This window comes from Heteronotia binoei, chromosome 2 (assembly GCF_032191835.1).
Source record: "Heteronotia binoei isolate CCM8104 ecotype False Entrance Well chromosome 2, APGP_CSIRO_Hbin_v1, whole genome shotgun sequence".
Lineage (NCBI taxonomy): Eukaryota > Metazoa > Chordata > Lepidosauria > Squamata > Gekkonidae > Heteronotia > Heteronotia binoei.
In genome coordinates, this window is record NC_083224.1 from 16,318,022 (window position 1) to 16,336,620 (window position 18,599).

Sequence of the window (18,599 nt, forward strand, 5' to 3'; positions counted from 1 at the left end):
CGTCGCTCGCTCCTGCCGATGCTTTCCTTTCCTGTCAAATGTCTTTCCCCGATGGCTGCAATTTAATTGACGCTCTCAGGCGGGTCACGCAGGACAACGGCTGGATTTTGTTGCACCAATTGATACCGAGCCAACAGGCCAAAGGGGCTTTTAACAGCGCAGTCGGCCGCTGCAACACAAGCAGCCAGTGACTTACTGCCATTATATTAACATTATTGGCAGGGGGAAGGGACGGGAAGGCCGCCGTCCAATTCTTCATTTCCTGTAATATGTCAACACATCCTTTACATCTGCCGGCATCACAGACTGCGGCCTTTGCAGCCAACTTCCTAAGGATCAGATGGCTTAACAAGCCACTTCTCCATTCCTCCCAGTGCATCTACTGACTGCGGATTGTGCCGTTCCTCCCCCCCACCCCACCCCCCCACCCCCGGACTAGAAAGCCACCTCTGATGCATTTGGAGTAGAACTGCAAGTCTCCGAGTGGGGCTAGGCATCTTCTGGAATTATGACTGATCTCCAGGGCTTTTTTTTGAGCAGGAACGCAGTTCCGGCTGGCTTGGCGCCAGGAGATGTGGCCTAATGTACAAATGAGATCCTGCTGGGCTTTTCCTACACAAAAGCCCAGCGTGAAACAATGGTGCCATCGAGGGGGTGTTGCCTAATATGCAAATGAGTTCCAGCTAGGCTTTTTCTGCTTCCCCAAAAAAGCTCTGCTGATCTCCAAGCAACAAAGATCACCTCCCCTGGAGGAAACGACTGCTTCAGAGGGTGGACTTTATGGGATTACCAGGGGTGGAATTCTAGCAGGAGCTCCTTTGCATATGAGGCCACACACCCCTGATGTAGCCAATCCTCCGAGAGCATACAAGGCTCTTTTTTGTAAGCTCTTGGGAGGATTTGCAAGGCTCTTTTTTGTAAGCTCCTGGAAGATTGGCTACAGCACGGGTGTGTGGCCTCCTATGCAAAGGAGCTCCTGCTAGAATTCCACCCCTGGGGGGGTTACACACCAATGAGATCCCTTCCCCCCTCAAACCTGGCCCTCCTCAGGCTCCACCCTCTTTATTTCCCAACCCTGTGTTGGCAACCCTAATTTGGGGGAAGTGCATTTATGAAATTGTACCCCTTCAGTACACAGAAGGAATTTGTTCCCACAGTGGGAGGGCTTCTAGTGTCCTGGTCCCGCTGGTGGATCTCCTGGTGGCACCTGGGGTTTTTTGGTCATTTTTGCCACAGAGTGTTGGACTGGGTGGGCCATTGGCCTGATCCAACATGGCTTCTCTTCTGTTCTTATGTCTGGGGCAGGGATGCTCTGTCTTCTTGGTGCTTGTGGGGGGGGGGCAACAGTGGGAGGGCTTTTGGAGTTGTGGACCTCATAATGGCTTTTGGCCACTGTGTGACACAGAGTGTTGGACTGGATGGGCCATTGGCTGCTTTGAAGGGTGGATTTATGGCATTGTACCATGCCAAAGCCCCTCCCCTCCCCAAACCTCACCCTCTCCTGAATCCATCCAAAAAGCCTCCAGGTATTTTCCAACACAGATCTGGCAAGGGAACCCTACCAGACTACAGAGATCAGCTCCCCTAGATAAAACGGCTGCTTTGAAGGGTGGACTCTATGGCATTGAACCCTCCTGAGGCCTCTCCCCTCCCCCAAACCCCGCCCTCTCCCTGGTCCACCCCCAAAGTCTCCAGGTATTTTCCAACACAGACCTGGCAAGGCAACCCTACCAGACCACAGAGATCAGCTCCCCTGGAGAAAATGGCTGCTTTGAAGGGGGAACTCTATGGCAGGGGTTGCCAACGGTAGCTCTCCAGATTTTTTTTGCCTACAACTCCCATCAGCCCCAGCCATTGGCCATGCTGGCTGGGGCTGATGGGAGTTGTAGGCAAAAAAAATCTGGAGAGCTACCGTTGGTCACACCTGCTCTAGGCATTGTCCCATGCTGAGGCCCCTCCCTTCCTCAAACCCCGCCCTCTCCCAGATCCACCCCCAAAGTCTCCAGGTATTTTCCAACACAGACCTGGCATCCCTATCACGGTCAGAGGAGTAGGATTATGGAGTAGGGTTGCCAATCCCCAGGTGGGGACAGGGGATCCCCTGGGTTGGAGGCCCTCCCCCCACTTCAGGGTCGTCAGAAAGCGGGGGGAGGGGAGGGAAATGTCTGCTGGGAACTCTGTTCTTCCCTATGGAGATTTATTCCCATAGAAATCATGGAGAATTGATCTGTGGGTATCTGGGGCTCTGGAGGGGCTGTTTTTTGGGTTACATGCACCACATTTTCAGTATAGCATCTAGTGCCTCTCCCCAAAATACCCCCCAAGTTTCAAAAAGATTGGACCAGGGGGTCCAATTCTATGAGCCCCAAAAGAAGGTGCCCCTATCCTTCGTTATTTCCTATGGAAGGAAGGAATTGAAAAGGTCCCTTGAAATGTGATGGCCAGAACTCCCTTTGGAGTTCAATTATGCTCGTCAAAGCCTTGACCTTGGCTCCACCCCTAATGTCTCCTGGCTCCACCCCCAAAGTCCCCAGATATTTCTTGGATTAGACTTGGTGACCCTACTACGGAGGCCCAATTCAAGTAAAGTTACCAACCTCAGAGTGGGGCCTGGAGTTCTCTCAGAATTACAACCGATCTAGAATAGAAAACATTTTAGGAAAGTGTTGTTGATTTATTTATTTTTAATTTCCTCCTCCTCCTCCTCAGGCCTATGTGCTTTGTGAAGCAACTGGAGGTGCCTCAGTATGGGAGTTACAGGCCGAATATGGTTCCCACCACGCCAAGGGCCAACCTGGCCAAGGAGCTGGAGAAGTACTCCAAGGTCACCTTCGATTATGCAAGTTTTGATGCTCAGGTTTTTGGCAAACGCATGCTTGCCCCAAAGATTCAGACTAGCGAAACCTCACCTAAAGCCTTTAAATGTAAGTCGGGGCTGGTCGTGGAGGGGGCTTTGGAATGTCCTGGCGTTGTGTTTTGCTTCTTGTGCTTGCTTTTTGTACGGCGATTGCTCACCTGCTGAGCAATTTGACAGCCTGGGAAGTACGTTCACCGGTTCCCCCTGGCCACTGATGGGGGATATGGGGTAGGCTTGCCAGCTCCAGGTTGGAAAATTCCGGGGGGCGCAGAGCCGTGGAGGGAGGTGCGGGGGGCACTGTGGAGGGTGGCGGCAGGCAGCGAGTTGGCCTAGGGCGCCATGATCGGGGGCCTATCTGTCTTCGGGACCGCCTTTCTCCACATGTTCCCCAGAGAGCACTGCGTTCAGGGACGCAACATCTACTGTCCATCCCCGGACCAAGGGAGGCCAGGCTGTGCTCTACACGGTCCAGGGCCTTCTCAGTGGCAGCACCTGAAATATGGAATGCACTTCCAGAGGCCATAAGGGCCTTGCGGGACCTCTCTCAATCCTGCAGGGCTTGCAAAACCGAGTTATTCCGACAGGCTTTTGGCACTTGAACCGGGAGAGGACTGCCACCTACACTACTGAGATATTGGAACTACTACGGGTTTAACTGTTAGTAAAGGACAACCCTGCCTAGGTAGTTATTTAACTGTAAAATGGTTTAAAAATGGTTTAAAAATGTTGAAAAATGTTTTAATAGTGTTTATTGTTTGAAGTTCGATCGTTTAATTGTATTTATTGTCTGAAATTTTGAACTGTTAGCCGCCCTGAGTCCGCTTGCGGAGAGAGCGGGGTATAAATAAAAGGTAATAACAATAATAAAATAATAATAATGTGGTGTCGGGCCGGTACTGCTCCTGAGGCTCCGCTCCCAAAATCTCCAGGTATTTCCAACCTACAGCTGGTAACCCTTTGCCTCATTCCTTCTTCCCCATTTGTGGAATTCCCTAGGGGTGCTTAGAAAAAGGTTGTGCTTTTCTGGGAAGCTGGTGATGAATTCACTTAGTGGGTAAACCTCTCACATTAGCAGGCCAGCTCACGCATTTCTAGCTCTGTCCAGCACCCCATCTGCTCATTTCTTTGTAGGTGCATTTCATTGGTTCACATGTTTGTTCTGCTGACTTCTGGCTGGGATTGTGTGTCACATGCATGAAGCTGCCTTCTGCTAAGTCAAGCCATCCGTCTGTCAAGGTCAATGTTGTCTACAATGATGGACAGCCACTCCAGGGCAGGGGTGTCAACCATGCGGCCCAGAGACCACATCAGGTCCCTAGAGGGCTCCTATCAGGCCCGTGAGCAACTCACTGTCATCTGCTTCCTTCTCCCTCTCTTACTTCCTTCTGCATCACAGCTTGCTTTGCCAGGCTTGCTCAGTCAAGCTACAGAGCAAAGCCTCTATTTTCTCCATTAGCTGAACAGCACATGAAGCATCTTATGTACAAAAGCTCGCAATGCCCAGCCGTTTCATATTTTCCTCCAGATCTTAGGCTCAAAGCATTGACCATGAGATTTCTGTAATGCATGTCAGTAAATCAAAAAGTAGCATTGGAAAAAGTGCAGCAAAGGGCAACTGGAATGATTAAAGGTTTGGAACACTTTCCCTATGAAGAAAGGTTAAAACGCTTGGGGCTCTTTAGCTTGGAGAAACGTCGACTGTGGGGTGACAAGATAGAGGTTTACAAGATTATGCATGGGATGGAGAAGGTAGAGAAAGAAGTACTTTTCTCCCTTTCTCACAATTGTGTTTGTCTGTGTCCTTCATAAACATAACAACACAGACATTGCTATAGCACATAGCACAGAAAGCACTTTCCCTTAACCCCGCCCCCCTTCTTCCCCAAGGGAAGAGCCTCAGCCAATGGAGAAAATGAAGGCTTTGCTCTGTAACTCCTGCGTGACTGAACAAGCCTGGCAAAGCAAGCTATGATGCAGAAGAAAGCAAGAGAGAGAGAGAAGGCAGCAGATGACAGTGAGTTGATTGCGGGCCTGATAGGAGCCTTCCAGAAGCCTAATCCGGCCCACGGGCCACATGTCTGATACCCCCGCTCTACGGTTTTACCACAGGGTTTCTTCTGAAACCTAGAGCACCATGACATCACTTCCGGGTTTGGACAGAAATGATGTTATGACATCAAGCGGTGTTTTTATTTTCCCCAACATCTTTTCCTCCTCCGGCCTACTGAGTGGCAGCTGGATTCAGAGGGTTCTCAGGTGGTGGTCTTCCTCTGTAGCAAGAGACCCGGTGGCCCTATGCCCCACCTGACATTGGCCAAATGTAATACCCACTTTGGTTCACAGCAGGCCTTGTAGCAGGAACTCCTTTGCCTATTAGGCCACACCCCGCTGATGTAGCCAATCCTCCTGGAGCTTACAGTAGGCCCTGTAAGAAGAGCCCTGTAAGCTCTTGGAGGATTGGCTACATCGGGAGGGTGTGGCCTAATATGTAAAGGAGCCCCTGCAACAACAAAAAAGCCCTGTTTCACAGTTAAATGGGCCTATAGATTAGACAGCCAGGCCAAAAGCATCAGTCCCTTTACGTCAAAGCAAAAAAACAGTGTGGGTGGCAAGTCTTTGCTGCATAGTTCCAATTTTACAAGAATCGTTCCTAAAACCGGTGGCTTTTCTTTACAATTTAACCTTGCATGTATTCCAGAGCGGGCCTTCAGACCTCGCTGGGTCTCTATCCCTCCCACACCCCACTTGGGGAGCAGCTGTAGCTCAGTGATAAGAGTTATGCTTGGCATTCAGAAAGACCCAGGTTCAATCCCCGGCATCTCCAGTTCAAAGGACTGGGTAGTAGGCGATGAGCAAGGCCTCCGCCTCTGGAGGTTCACAAGATTATGCTTGGGATAGAGAAGGCAGAGAAAGAAGTCCTTTTCTCCCTTTCTCACAATACGAGAACTCGTGGACGTTCCATGAAATTGCTGAGCAGTCGGGTTAGAACGGATAAAAGGAAATATTTCTTCACCCAAAGGGAGATTAACCCATGAAATTCACTGCCACATAGGGTTGCCAATCCCCAGGTGGGGAAAGGGGATCCCCCGATTTGGAGGCCCTCCCCCCGCTTCAGGGTCATCAGAAAGCAAGGGGGGGAATGTCTGCTGGGCACTCCGTTATCCCCTATAGAGACCGATTCCTATAGGGTAGAATGGAGAATTGATCCGTAGGGATGTGGGGCTCTGGGGGGGGCTGTTTTTTGAGGTAGAAGCACGATATTTTCAACATAGCATCCAGTGCCTCTCCCCTAAAAACCGTCCACGTTTCAAAAGGATTGGACCGGGGGTTCAATTCTATGAGCCCCGAAAAAAGGAGCCCCTACCCTTCATTATTTCCAGTTGAGGGAAGGCATATAAAAGGCGTGCGGTCCCTTTAAATGTGATGGCCAAAATTCCCTTTGGAGTTCGATTATGCTGGTCACAACCTTGCTCCCGGCTCCACCCCCAAAGTCCCCAGATATTTCTTGAAGTGGACTTGGCAATCCTACTGCCACAGGAGGTGTCGGTGAATGCAAGCATAGCCGGCTTCAACAGGGTATTGGATGAACATAAGGAGCAGAGGTCCATCAGTGGCTATTAGCCACAGGGTATTGTTGGAACTCTCTGCCTAGGGCAGTGATGCTCTGTATTCTTGGTGCTTGTGGGGGGGCAACACTGGGAGGGCTTCTAGTGTCCTGGCCCCTGATGGACCTCCTGATGGCACCTGGGTTTTGTCCACTGTGTGACACAGAGTGTTGGACTGGATGGGTCATTGGCCTGACTCAACATGGCTTCTCTTATGTTCTTATATCTGAGGCAGTGATGCTCTATATTCTGGGTGCTTGGGGGGCCACAGTTGGAGGACTTCTAGAGTCCTGGCCCCACTGATGGACCTTGTTTTTTTCTTTGGCCACTGTGTGACTTTGTTGGGCTGGAAGGGCCACTGGCCTGACCCAACATGGCTTCTCTTCTTATGGAGAGCCCCTCCCAGTCTGAGTAGACAATACTGACCTTGACAGACTGAGGGTCTGAGTCAGCATAAGGCAGACCCGTGTGTTTGTTTCAAACCAAAATCTGAACGGATGTCCTTGGCTCCGAAATCGAGTTCCCAGGACTGATTGACTTGCCGACGGGTCCTCCTGCTGCCGCCGTGCGTCACCATCCCCCTGTGTTCCTCCCTCTCTGCAGCCAAACCTTTTCCAAAGGCCTCTTCCCCCGGCCACAGTCCCTCGAGCAGTTACGTGAAGAGCACTTCGTCTTCGTCCACAGGCTTTGACTACTCCCACGATGCCGAGGCGGCGCACATGGCGGCCACCGCCATCTTGAACCTCTCCACCCGCTGCTGGGAAATGCCGGAGAATCTCAGCACCAAGCAACAGGATCTCCCCAGCAAGGTCAGGCCTGTTTCACCTCACTTCAGGTTTTGGAGGAGGGGGTTGGCCAGTTTGATGATTTCTGTGCTCTGTGAACTTGAACGTTCCAAGTGAGTTAATGACAGGATGCGTGTGTATAAAGTCCCATCTAGTCGCAACTGACATACAGTGACCCTGGAGAACTTTCAAGGTAAGATACTCCTCCACTTGCACCTATTAGCATGGCTTTGGGTCAGCCATAGCTCTGGCAGAGGTTGTCCTAGAAAGGGCAGGATATAAATCCAATATCTTCTTCATCTTCTTCTACCCAAAGGAGTCTCAGAGCGGCTTACAATCGCCTTTCCCTTCCCTTCCCACAACAGACACCCTTATGAAGTAGGTGGAGCTGAAAGAGCTCTTCCAGAACTGCTCTTGAGCAGAAGAGCTCTGTGAGAACTTGTGACTGACTCAAGGTCACATCAGCAGACGCCGTGTGGAGAAGTGGGGATTCAAACCCGGCTCTCCCAGATAAGAGTCCACGCACTTAACCACTACACCAAACTGGCTTCCACCCCTCTAGGCCAGTTTTCCCTCCAAAACTGCTTTCACCCAATCAGAGGGACAGACGGGATCCTGAGAAACGTAGGCCATCTGCCTACTCCGACACAGGCTTCCCCGGAGCCTGTAGGCCGCACTCAGCCTAGGATCATGACAGGTATGTACACTTCATCCATTTCCGCCCCCTCCCCCGGTAGACAGGTATCACAGATTGCTGTATTTCATAACCAGCAGCGATCTGTTTGACTGGCTCTTACAGTGAGACAAAATAAGCAGGAGAAAGGCAAGCGTGCGTTTGTATTCCGGCATAAGAACTGTGAGTGCACTCTGGAAGAATCAAAGCCTCTTTCAAGGTACTTTTCCGATGTTAAAACCCATTGCCTGCCTCCAGCTGTTGCTGTAGACATTGCTCTAATGCAAGCACTTCTGTGATCTCCGGTACAGGAGTGCTTCCCATTCAGTTAAAAGGAGAGAGAAAATTGACGCTTCTTTTTGATGCAGGGAGGGAGACTTCCACACAAGAAGATGGTTCAGGAGGGGGCAGCTTAATTTGAGTTCAGTAGCATCTGACCAACAAGGTTTCCAGGATACAAGTTATTATTATTTACTTTTAGGGTTGCCAATTTGCAGTTGGGAAACAAAAACAAAAAAATACTGCTACAAACAGTACTGCTGAAAAACAATGCAAATGCTTCAATCCTGATATAATTTTAAACCAGTGTATACCATGTCTTCATACCTTCCCTTCAATTACAATTCCTTACAAAACACATCCGTTGGAACAGGAAATCCTTACATAGAATTATAGAGTTGGAAGGGACCTCTAGGGTCATCAAGTCCAACCCCCTGCACAATGCAGGAAACTCACAAACGCCTCCCCCTAAATTTACAGGATCTTCATTGCTGTCAGATGGCCATCTAGCCTCTGTTCAAAAACCTCCAAGGAAGGAGAGCTCACCACCTCCCAAGTAAGCCTGTTCCACTGAGGAATAATAATAATAATGACATTTTATTTATATCCCGCCCTCCCCGCCGAAGCAGGCTCAGGGCGGCTAACAACATATCAATCCATACAATAGGTTATACATATATGTCTTCATACCTTCCCTTCAATTACAATTCATTACAAAACACATCCGTTGGAACAGGAAATCCTTACATAGAATCATAGAGTTGGAAGGGACCTCTAGGGTCATCAAGTCCCAACCCCCTGCACAATGCAGGAGACTCACAAACGCCTCCCCCTAAATTCCCAGGATCTTCATTGCTGTCAGATGGCCATCTAGCCTCTGTTCAAAAACCTCCAAGGAAGGAGAGCTCACCACCTCCCAAGTAAGCCTGTTCCACTGAGGAATAATAATAATAATAATAATAATAAACATTTTATTTATATCCCGCCCTCCCTGCCGAAGGAGGCTCAGGGTGGCTAACAACATATCAATCCATACAATAGGTTCTACATATATTTAAAATCAACAATTAACTTTAAAACATTCCAATTTAAACTCGGGAGTGTTTTGAGGAGAGGCACCAGATGATATGCGGGAAATTTGGCGCCTCAGAGCCCCACAGAACAAGTCTCCTTTATTCTCCACTTTCTGATAACCCTGAAGCGGGGGGAGGGGGCTTCCAGACCAGGTGACCTCCTGCCCCCAACTGCAGATTACCACAGAAGAAAGGGTTTCAGCATGAATGCAAATGAATAAAATAATGCTACAAACAGTACCGCTGAAAAACAATGCAAATGCTTCCATTCTAATATCATTTTAAACCAGTGTATACGATGTCCTCATACCTTCCCTCCAATTATTTTTTTCCAATTGCAGTTCATTACAAAACACATCAATTGCTTCCACAGTTTCCAACAGAGGGATCAGTGGACCTTCCGCCGGGTCCCCCACCCCCGCACCGCCCGACTGAGACAGAACTCCACCGGAAGCCCCCTTCCCCGCACCCACCGGTGCCCCACCATACCTCGTGGCTGCCTGACACAGCCCGTCAGCCCAACACGCCCGCTAGAGCAGGGAACCGGCGTGCCCAACCCCAGGCTAGGGAGGAGTGGTTGAGCCGCTCTAACAGTCAGGAAGTTCTTCCTAATGTTGAGCCGGAAACTCTTTTGATTTAATTTCAACCTCTTCCTTCTGGAGCCATAGAAAACAATTCCACACCATTCTCTATAAGACAGCCCTTCAAGCACTTGAAGATGGTGATCATATCACCTCTCAGCCATCTCCTCTCCAGGCTAAACACGCCCGGTTCCTTCAGCCTTTCCTCATAGGACTTGGTCTCCAGACCCCTCACCATTTTCATCGCCCTCCTCTGGACCCGTTCCAGCTTGTCTATATCCTTCTTAAAATGTAGTGCCCATAACTGAACACAATCCTCCAGGTGAGGTCTTACCAGAGCAGAGTAAAGCGATGCCATCACTTCACATGATCTGGACACTAGACTTCTGTTGATACAGCCCAAAATTGCATTTGCCTTTTTAGCCACCGCATCACACTGTTGACTCACGTTCAGCCAGGGAGGACAGGAGCACAGAAGGGTGAAGTAACCCAGCTCTGTCCTCCCACATTCTGAGACCTCCGGGAAGCCTAAATGGGCCCAGGTCCAAGCCAGGCCACCAGGGGAGTAGGAGCCACGGCGGGGCGTGACGGGGGACAGCAGGCCGTCTCTCTTGCCCCTTGATCCCTCTTGTGGAAGAGAAATCGGCGGACGATGATGGATGGTTGGGGCAAGTCTTGAAATCCAGAGGGGACGTCTTCTGAAGGCTGTAAGGATTTCCTGGTCCTTCCTACTTGAACTTTTCATGGACTGCATGATGAACTTTTATTTACTGAAGCAAGGGACTGTTGAAGACCACTGACCCCTCTGTTGGAAACTGTGGAAGCAACTGATGTGTTTTGTAATGAACTGCAATTGGGGGGGGGGGAAATTGGAGGGAAGGTATGAAGACGTTGTATACACTGGTTTAAAATTATATTAGGATGGAAGCATTTGCATTGTTTTTCAGCGGTACTGTTTGTAGCATTATTTTTTTTCCCTTTGCATTCATGCTGAATTAAGGAGACTTGTTCTGTGGGAATCTGGGGCTCTGAGGGGAGGCTGCTTTTTGAGGCAGAGGCGCCAAATTTCCCGCATATCATCTGGTGCCTCTCCTCAAAACGCTCCCGAGTTTCAAAAAGATTGGACCGGGGGTCCAATTCCGTGAGCCCCAAACAAACGTGCCACCATCCTTCATTATTCGCAATGGAGGGATTTAAAAGGAGTGCAATCTCATTCAATGCGATAGCCAGAACTCCCTTTGGAGTTCAGTTGTACTTGTCACAACTTTGTTCTTGGCTCCACCCCCAAAGTCCCCAGATATTTCCTGAGCCAGACCTGGCCAACCCTATTTGCTGTTTATTGCAGGTTGACAGAAACTGGAGGGGAGGGTAACAAAGGAAGCCACAGCCCTCCGTTTGCAAGACCTGAGCAAGGCTATTTATGATAATGAAAGACAGTTTGGTGTAGTGGTTAAGTGTGCAGACTCTTATCTGGGAGAACCGGGTTTGATTCCCCACTTCTCCACTTGCACCTGCTGGAATGGCCTTGGGTCAGCCATAGCTCTGGCAGAGGTTGTCGTTGAAAGGGCAGCTGCTGTGAGAGCCCCCTCCAGCCCCACCCACCTCACAGGGTGTCTGTTGTGGGGGAGGGAGATAAAGGAGATTGTGAGCTGCTCTGAGACTCTTCAGAGTGGAGGACGGGATATAAATCCAATATCTTCTTCTTTGGAGGTCCTAAATCCATAGAGTCCCTATAAATTGGAAGCAGCTTGACCTCGGAACTCTCATGCAGCTTTTGCTTGAGCTTCATAAAATCGTAGAAGGGACCTCCAGGGTCATCTAGTCCAACCCCCTGCACAATGCAGGAAACTCACAAATAAAGGTAATCACCAGTCGTTTTCGACTCTGGGGTGACGTTGCTTTCACAACGTTTTCATGTCAGACTTTTTACGGGGTGGTTTGCCATTGCCTTCCCCGGTCATCTACGCTTTTCCCCCCAGCAAGCTGGGTACTCATTTTACCGACCTCAGAAGGATGGAAGGCTGAGTCAACCTAGAGCCGGCTACCTGAACCAGCTTCCACTGGGATCGAACTCAGGTCGTGACCAGAGGGCTCCAACTGCAGCACTGCAGCTTTACCACTCTGCGCCACGGGGCTCACAAATCCCTCCCCCTAAATTCACAGGATCTTCATTGCTGTCAGATGGCCATCTAGCCTCTGTTTAAAAACCTCCAAGGAAGGAGAGCCCACCATCTCCCGAGGAAGCCTGTTCCACTGAGGAACCGCTCTAACGGTCAGAAAGTTCTTCCTAATGTTGAGTCGGAAACTCCATTGGTTCTGGTCCTATCTTCCTGGGCCACAGGAAACAGTTCCACACCACATCAGTTCAGTGCCAAAGAACTTTAGGTCAAGAAAGCCTGTGTCAAATTAGGGTTGCCAACTTCCAGGTAGGGTCTGCAGATCTCCCAGAAGTACAACTGATCTCCAGATAAGGTTACCTTACAACCCCGGGAGATCAGAGTGAGCTTTCTGGGAGTGGGGTGTGTGTGTGTGTGTGACATCATGACATCACATGGAAGTGACATCATCATGCCAGGGACATTGAGCAGGGATGCTTTGGTTTGGGGGACAGACTCTGTGGTAAAACTGGGCTCGAGCCATAGAGTTTTGCCCAAATACCGGAGCATTGCCATGTGACATCACTGGCTTGAGGTCGCCACTTCTGTGTGATGTCATCACGTCGGGGACGTCATGCAGAGTTGCGGCTGGAGGGGGGGGCTTCCCCCTCCCCAGCCAGCTGGCCAGTGCCAAATAGGAGCCCATGACATTGGAGGATCCCCCACTCCCACCCGGGGACTAGCAATCCCTTGTCCAGACTACAGAGATCAGTCCCCCTGGAGAAAATTACAGCTTTGGAGGAAGGAGAAGAAGGCCACAGATTTATACCCCGCCCTTCTCTCTGAATCAGAATCTCATAGAGGCTTACAGTCTCCTTTACCTTCCTCCCCCACAACAGACACCCTGTGAGGTGGGTGGGGCTGAGAGAGCTCTCACAGCAGCTGCCCTTTCAAAGACAACTCCTGCAGGAGCGATGGCTGACCCAAGGCCATTCCAGCAGCTGCAAGTGGAGGAGGGGGGGGAATCAAACCCGGTTCTCCCAGATAAGAGTCCGCGCACTTAACCGCTACACCAAATTGGCTGGTCGGTTAGGCATGGCTGATCAGTATGGGATGTACACTTAACCACTACGCCAAACTGGCTGATCAGTATGGCCCAATAAGGTGGCTCCCCTCCCCAAGCCCCGCCCACCCCAGGTTCCACCCCCAGCAGTCTCTATGAATTCCACAACCCAGCGCTGGGAACTTTACGTCAAACAGACCTGCCCTGATAATATTCTGCAATTAAACATAAAATCACGTTTACGGGGAGGCAATTAGGAAATATTCAAGCCTCTGCTAGAAGATAAAGTATCACCAAGGGGGATTTTTTAAAGGAGACTTGCGCTGTATTTTGTATCTTATCCTATCATCGTATATTACCGTATCATCATATAACCCGCATTTCCCCCCACCGTTCTTGGCAAGTCTCCGAGCCCTTTGCAAGAGACAGATAAACCGGCAAACAGTACAATGAAAGCAGAGCCGTCCAATTCTGCAAAAAATAGCTTCATTTCGTATAATTGGCATTCAATAGGCATTGTTTTCAAGTTGAATCTGCCACAAGATGCAATGAGAAAGCCAGGCTATAAACGAAGTCGGTGAGAAAATGAAAAAGGACTCCCCCCCCCTCCCCGACGCTTTCTATGGTGTGAAACCCCACGAGGTCCTTAGTTGCCCCCCAAGGCCCGGTTGAATAAATAAGGAAACGAGGGTTGACAACAGGGCGGGATTAAACCTTGTGGAGGCCCCTAGGCAGTCAAAATCTTGGGGTCCCCTTGCAAATTATCTCAGAGTCGGAGCGCCCACCCCACCACCTGTGGCCCCCGCTGCAGTGTGCAGGCACCTTCCCAAAAGCCCCTTTGACAAGACTGTGGGGGGAGAGGCAGAGAGAGGCAAACTTGGCAATGACGCCAGCAGCAGCCGCACCAGGCAAGTCCAGCAAAGAGCGGCTCAGTGGCTGGCTGTGCGTGCAGGCTGGAAAGGCTGCAAGCAGGGGGGGGAAACAGGGGGGGGGAGTCAGCTTGGGGCCCCTAAAGGCATGGGGCCCCTTAGGCCAGTGCCTATTTTGCCTAATTGTTAATCTGGCCCTGGTTGACAACTTCAGGTTGGGAAATTCCTGGAGATTTGAGGGCAGATCCTGGTGGTGGTGGATTTTGGGGGAGAGAAGGAGGTTTATACCCCACCCTTCTCTCTGAATCAGAGTCTCGGAGCGGCTTACAATCTCCTTTATCTTTTGTTTTAATCTTTTTTTTATGGGCAGGGTCATGTTAGCGTAGACTTTCCATCGTTGCCATTTTCTCCCAGGGAAACTGATCTAGATTGCAGCTGTAATTCTGGGACATCTCCAGGCTCGGCCAGGAGGTTGGCAGCTCTAATTCTTACACCATTTGCAAAAAGAGGTCAGCCTGAAGGCCCACCCCATATCCTTGGGGACAGCATTCTACGGGCCCAGAGCAGTTGCCATGAAACAGCAGTTGCCAACCAAATACTTCTAACTAGAGCTGCTAACCTCCAGAGGGGACCTTGATTTCTCCTGGAATTACAATTACCTTCCAACTCTGTGATTCTATTATTCTACGTGCTTGAAGGGCTGTCATACAGAGGATGGTGCAGAATCATTTTCTGTTGCCTCAGAAGGTAGGATCAGAACCCACAGGTTGAAATCAAAAGAGTTTCTAACTAAACATTAGGAAGAACTTCCTGACTGTTAGAGCGGTTCCTCAGTGGAACAGGCTCCCTCGGGAGGTGGTGGGCTCTCCTTCCTTGGAGGTTTTTAAACAGAGGCTAGGTGGCCATCTGACAGCAATGACGATCCTGTGAATTTAGGGGGAGGTGTTTGTGAGTTTCCTGCATTGTGCAGGGGGTTGGACTAGATGGCCCTAGAGGTCCCTTCCAACTCTATGATTCTATTAGGAAGAACTTCCTGACCATTAGAGCGGTTCCTTAGTGGAACAGTCTTCCTCCTTGGGAGGTGGTGGGCTCTCCTTCCTTGGAGGTTTTTAAACAGAGGCTAGATGGCCATCTGACAGCAATGACGATCCTGTGAATTTAGGGGGAGGTGTTTGTGAGTTTCCTGCATTGTGCAGGGAGTTGGACTAGATGGCCCTGGAAGTTCCTTCCAACTCTACGATTCTACAACTGACCTCCAGCCTGCAGAGATCAAGGCCCCCGGAGGAAACGACAGCTTTAGAGGTGGCATGGCATCGTGACCCCACTGACCTGCCCTCTGCAGGCACTGCCCCCAAATCCCCAGGAACTTTCCAAGCAGAAGTTGGCAACCCTAGCTCTACCAGGAAGAAACTCTAGGAGTATCTGAAGTGTCTTTATTTGCATTCTAATGGTACAGATGTTGGCATGAGTTTTGTAATAGGTTCCAAATGGTGGCCCTAGTTAGCTGCTGTCTTCAGCCTCTATGGGTTCGTGAGCCATTCACTGGTCTTGAACACTCATGCAAGTGAGTTCTCTCAGCCCCACCTACCTCAGTCACAGGCTGTCTGTTGTGGAGGGAAAAGGTATAGGAGATTGTAAGCCGCTCTGAGACTCTGTCCTTGAAAGGGCAGCTGCTGTGAGAGTCCTCTCAGCCCCACCCACCTCACAGGGTGTCTGTTGTGGGGGGAGAAGATATAGGGGATTGTAAGCCGCTCTGAGTCTCTGATTCAGAGAGAAGGGTGGGGTATAAATCTTCAATTCTTCTTCTTCTACAAAGGAAGAGAGGGTACATCACAGCTTCCAGCTAAGAAGAAGATGATATTGGATTTATATCCCACCCTCCACTCCAAATCTCAGAGTCTCAGAGCGGCTTACAATCTCCTTTCCCTTCCTCCCCCACAACAGACACCCTGTAAGGTGGGTGGGGCTGGAGAGGGCTCTCCCAGCAGCTGCTCTTTCAAGGAAAACCTCTGCCAGAGCTACGGCTGACCCAAGGCCATTCCAGCAGCTGCAAGTGGAGGAGCGGGGAATCAAACCTGGTTCTCCCAGATAAGAGTCCACACACTTCACCACTACACCAAACTGGCTCGCAGATCAGGAAGTTGTTTGGATAAGGGACAGGTTGGCTGTCTATCACAAAGTTTATTTGGGATAAAACCACTGAGTTTTCAGAGATTCCTAGATCTACGTACCATCACTTTTGAGTTTTCCCCAGAAGTGACATCATCACACTCACACCACTGCAGTTCATGTTTTCTTGTTTTCTCCTGCTGCATATGGAGCGCTGGGGCAGGGTAGGGGGGAGAGCAATGGGTGCTTGGGGTGGGGAGTACCCCATCACAACCAGGGGTCATACTGGATAGCTTAATGTCAACCCAGCGTTTTGCAGCCATGAAAAAGGCAAACTCTATTTTAGGAAGTATTAGGAAAGGGATTGAGAATTAAACAACCAATATTGTAATGCACCTGTATAGATCTGTGGCAGAAGTGGCCAAATTTGCTTAACGTAAGAGGCACATATAATAAATGTCAGATGTTTGAGAGCCACAAAACATGAATGTCTTGTCAGATGCAGGAAGGAAGGAAGGAAGGAAGGAAGGAAGGAAGGAAGGAAGGAAGGAAGGAAGGAAGGAAGGAAGGAAGGAAGGAAGGAAGGAAGGAAGGAAGGAAAATAGATGGGTAGATGGGGAGGGAGAGGTGTATAGAAAGCAACTTTAACTTTAAATGCATTGTCTATGTCGCTGGCTGGCTTGGCTAGGCAAAGTGATTTAAAGAGAGAAATGCCTTTTCCAATCCAGCCAATGGGATGGTGGGGGCTTTGAGAGTCACAAAATATGTGTGAAAGAGCCACAAGTGGCTTCTGAGCCACAGTTTGGCCACCCCTGATCTATGGGGTGGCCTCATTTAGAATACTGCATGCAGTTCTGGCCACCGTATCTCAAACAGGACATTGCAGAGGTGGGAAAAGTACATGGGAGGGTATACCCAGATGATTAAGAGTTTGGAGCCCCTTCCCTGTGAGGAAAGGCTGAAGAGTCTGAGACTTTTCAGATTAGAAAAGAGATTACTATCTTCTTATGTTCTTCATGGCATCCGTAGTAGGAGATCCTTGCTGTTTGCTTGTAGTGAATTTTGATATCCAGTGAGACTATAGATGAAGTCAGTAACAAATAAAATGAAACAAATCAACTTGCACAGTCCCGTATACTACACAGGGAGAGACAGGAGCACTGGTCCCAAGAGAACTACTCACTTAACATAAGAATATAAGAAGAGTCCTGCTGGATCAGACCAGGGGTCCATCCAGTCCAGCATCCTGTCTCACACAGTGACCAACCAGTTCCTCTGGAGGGCCAACAACAGGGCAGAGAGGCCGAGGCCTTCAGAAGCACATCAAAAGAGCCCTGCTGGATCAGACCACTTTCTTTGTATCTCTCCCATGGGATCCAGGGAAGTGGGCAAAGGAAGTTCTGGCTCTTTCCTTCCTTTCCCAGGGGACTGGGGGGGGAGCCTCAGCCAATAGAAGGAAGAGAGTCTTGGCTCAGTAGCTCTGCTGTGCGATTAAGAGAGCCTGGAAAAACAAGCTCTGCCTCCCGCCCTTCCTCCCCAAGGAAGGACCCTCAGCCAAAGGAGAAAATAGAGGTTTTGCTCTGTAGCGCCTATGCAATTGAGCAAGCTTTGTTATGCAGAAGGAAGCAAGATATAGGGAGAAGGAAGAAGATGACAGCCAGTTGCTCAGGGGCTTGATAGGAGCCCTCCAGGGGCCTGATTCGGTCCCCAGACCACATGTTTGACACCCTTGCTCTAGAGGGCCAACAACAGGGCAGAGAGGCCGAGGCCTTCATAAGAACATCAGAAGTCCTCTGCTGGATCAGGGGTTCATCTAGACCAGCATCCTGTCTCACGCAGTGGCCAAGTAAGTTCCCCTGGATGGCCAATAATAGGGCATAGGAGGTCAAGGCCTTCCCTTGGTGTTGCCTCCTGGCTCTGGGATTCAGAGGATTAGGGTGTCTGAACGTGGAGGTTCTCTTGGGTTTCTGATGCAATTTCACTTCCTGTTGTCGTGAGTTAATTAAGTGTTTGTATATACATGCTGATGTTTAGCCAGTGAGTAGGCAGAGCCAATGAGAATGTGTGCACGTACCTCCTGCCAAGGCTAGGTGTCAATATGCATAGTGACCATTGAGGGAGAGCCCTAATAGGCTAATCCATGTATTTGGGTGGTGGTCTGAGGGAAACCATTTGGTCAGTTTTATTGTCCTTTGTGTAAAGCCCTCAGATCTCCATGCAGTTGAAGTTAGGACTCCAGAGAGTCGAGATGTAGCCTAGAAGCTAGACAGGATATTGAATCCTTCTTTGTTTTCTAGAAATCCCAGTCATACCTTTTCCTCATTAGCAAAGTAAACTACTTTGATTCTTAAGCTAAACCGTGTGCCTGTTTGCTGTAGTGGTTAAGTGTGCGGACTCTTATCTGGGAGAACCGGGTTTGATTCCCCACTCCTCCACTTGCACCTGCTGGAATGGCCTTGGGTCAGCCATCGCTCTGGCAGAGGTCGTCCTTGAAAGGGCAGCTGCTGTGAGAGCCCTCTCCAGCCCCACCCACCTCACAGGGTGTCTACTGTGGGGGAGGAAGGTAAAGGAGATTGTGAGCCTCTCTGAGACTCTTCGGAGTGGAGGGC

At 49.9% G+C, this 18,599-nt stretch overlaps 1 protein-coding gene across 7 annotated transcripts in view; it reads left to right on the plus strand.

The window, feature by feature from the left end:
• MYT1 (myelin transcription factor 1) overlaps positions 1 to 18,599 on the plus strand; it is a 315,691-nt gene that overhangs the window by 211,728 nt on the left and 85,364 nt on the right. For 4 of the 7 annotated variants that reach the window (XM_060230612.1, XM_060230611.1, XM_060230614.1 and 1 more), the window contains 2 exons: positions 2,710 to 2,924; positions 7,066 to 7,271. In XM_060230612.1, coding sequence (XP_060086595.1) covers positions 2,710 to 2,924; positions 7,066 to 7,271 — 421 coding nt within the window. The remainder of the gene's footprint in view (positions 1 to 2,709; positions 2,925 to 7,065; positions 7,272 to 18,599) is intronic. The other 3 variants (XM_060230617.1, XM_060230615.1, XM_060230616.1) reach the window with 1 other exon arrangement.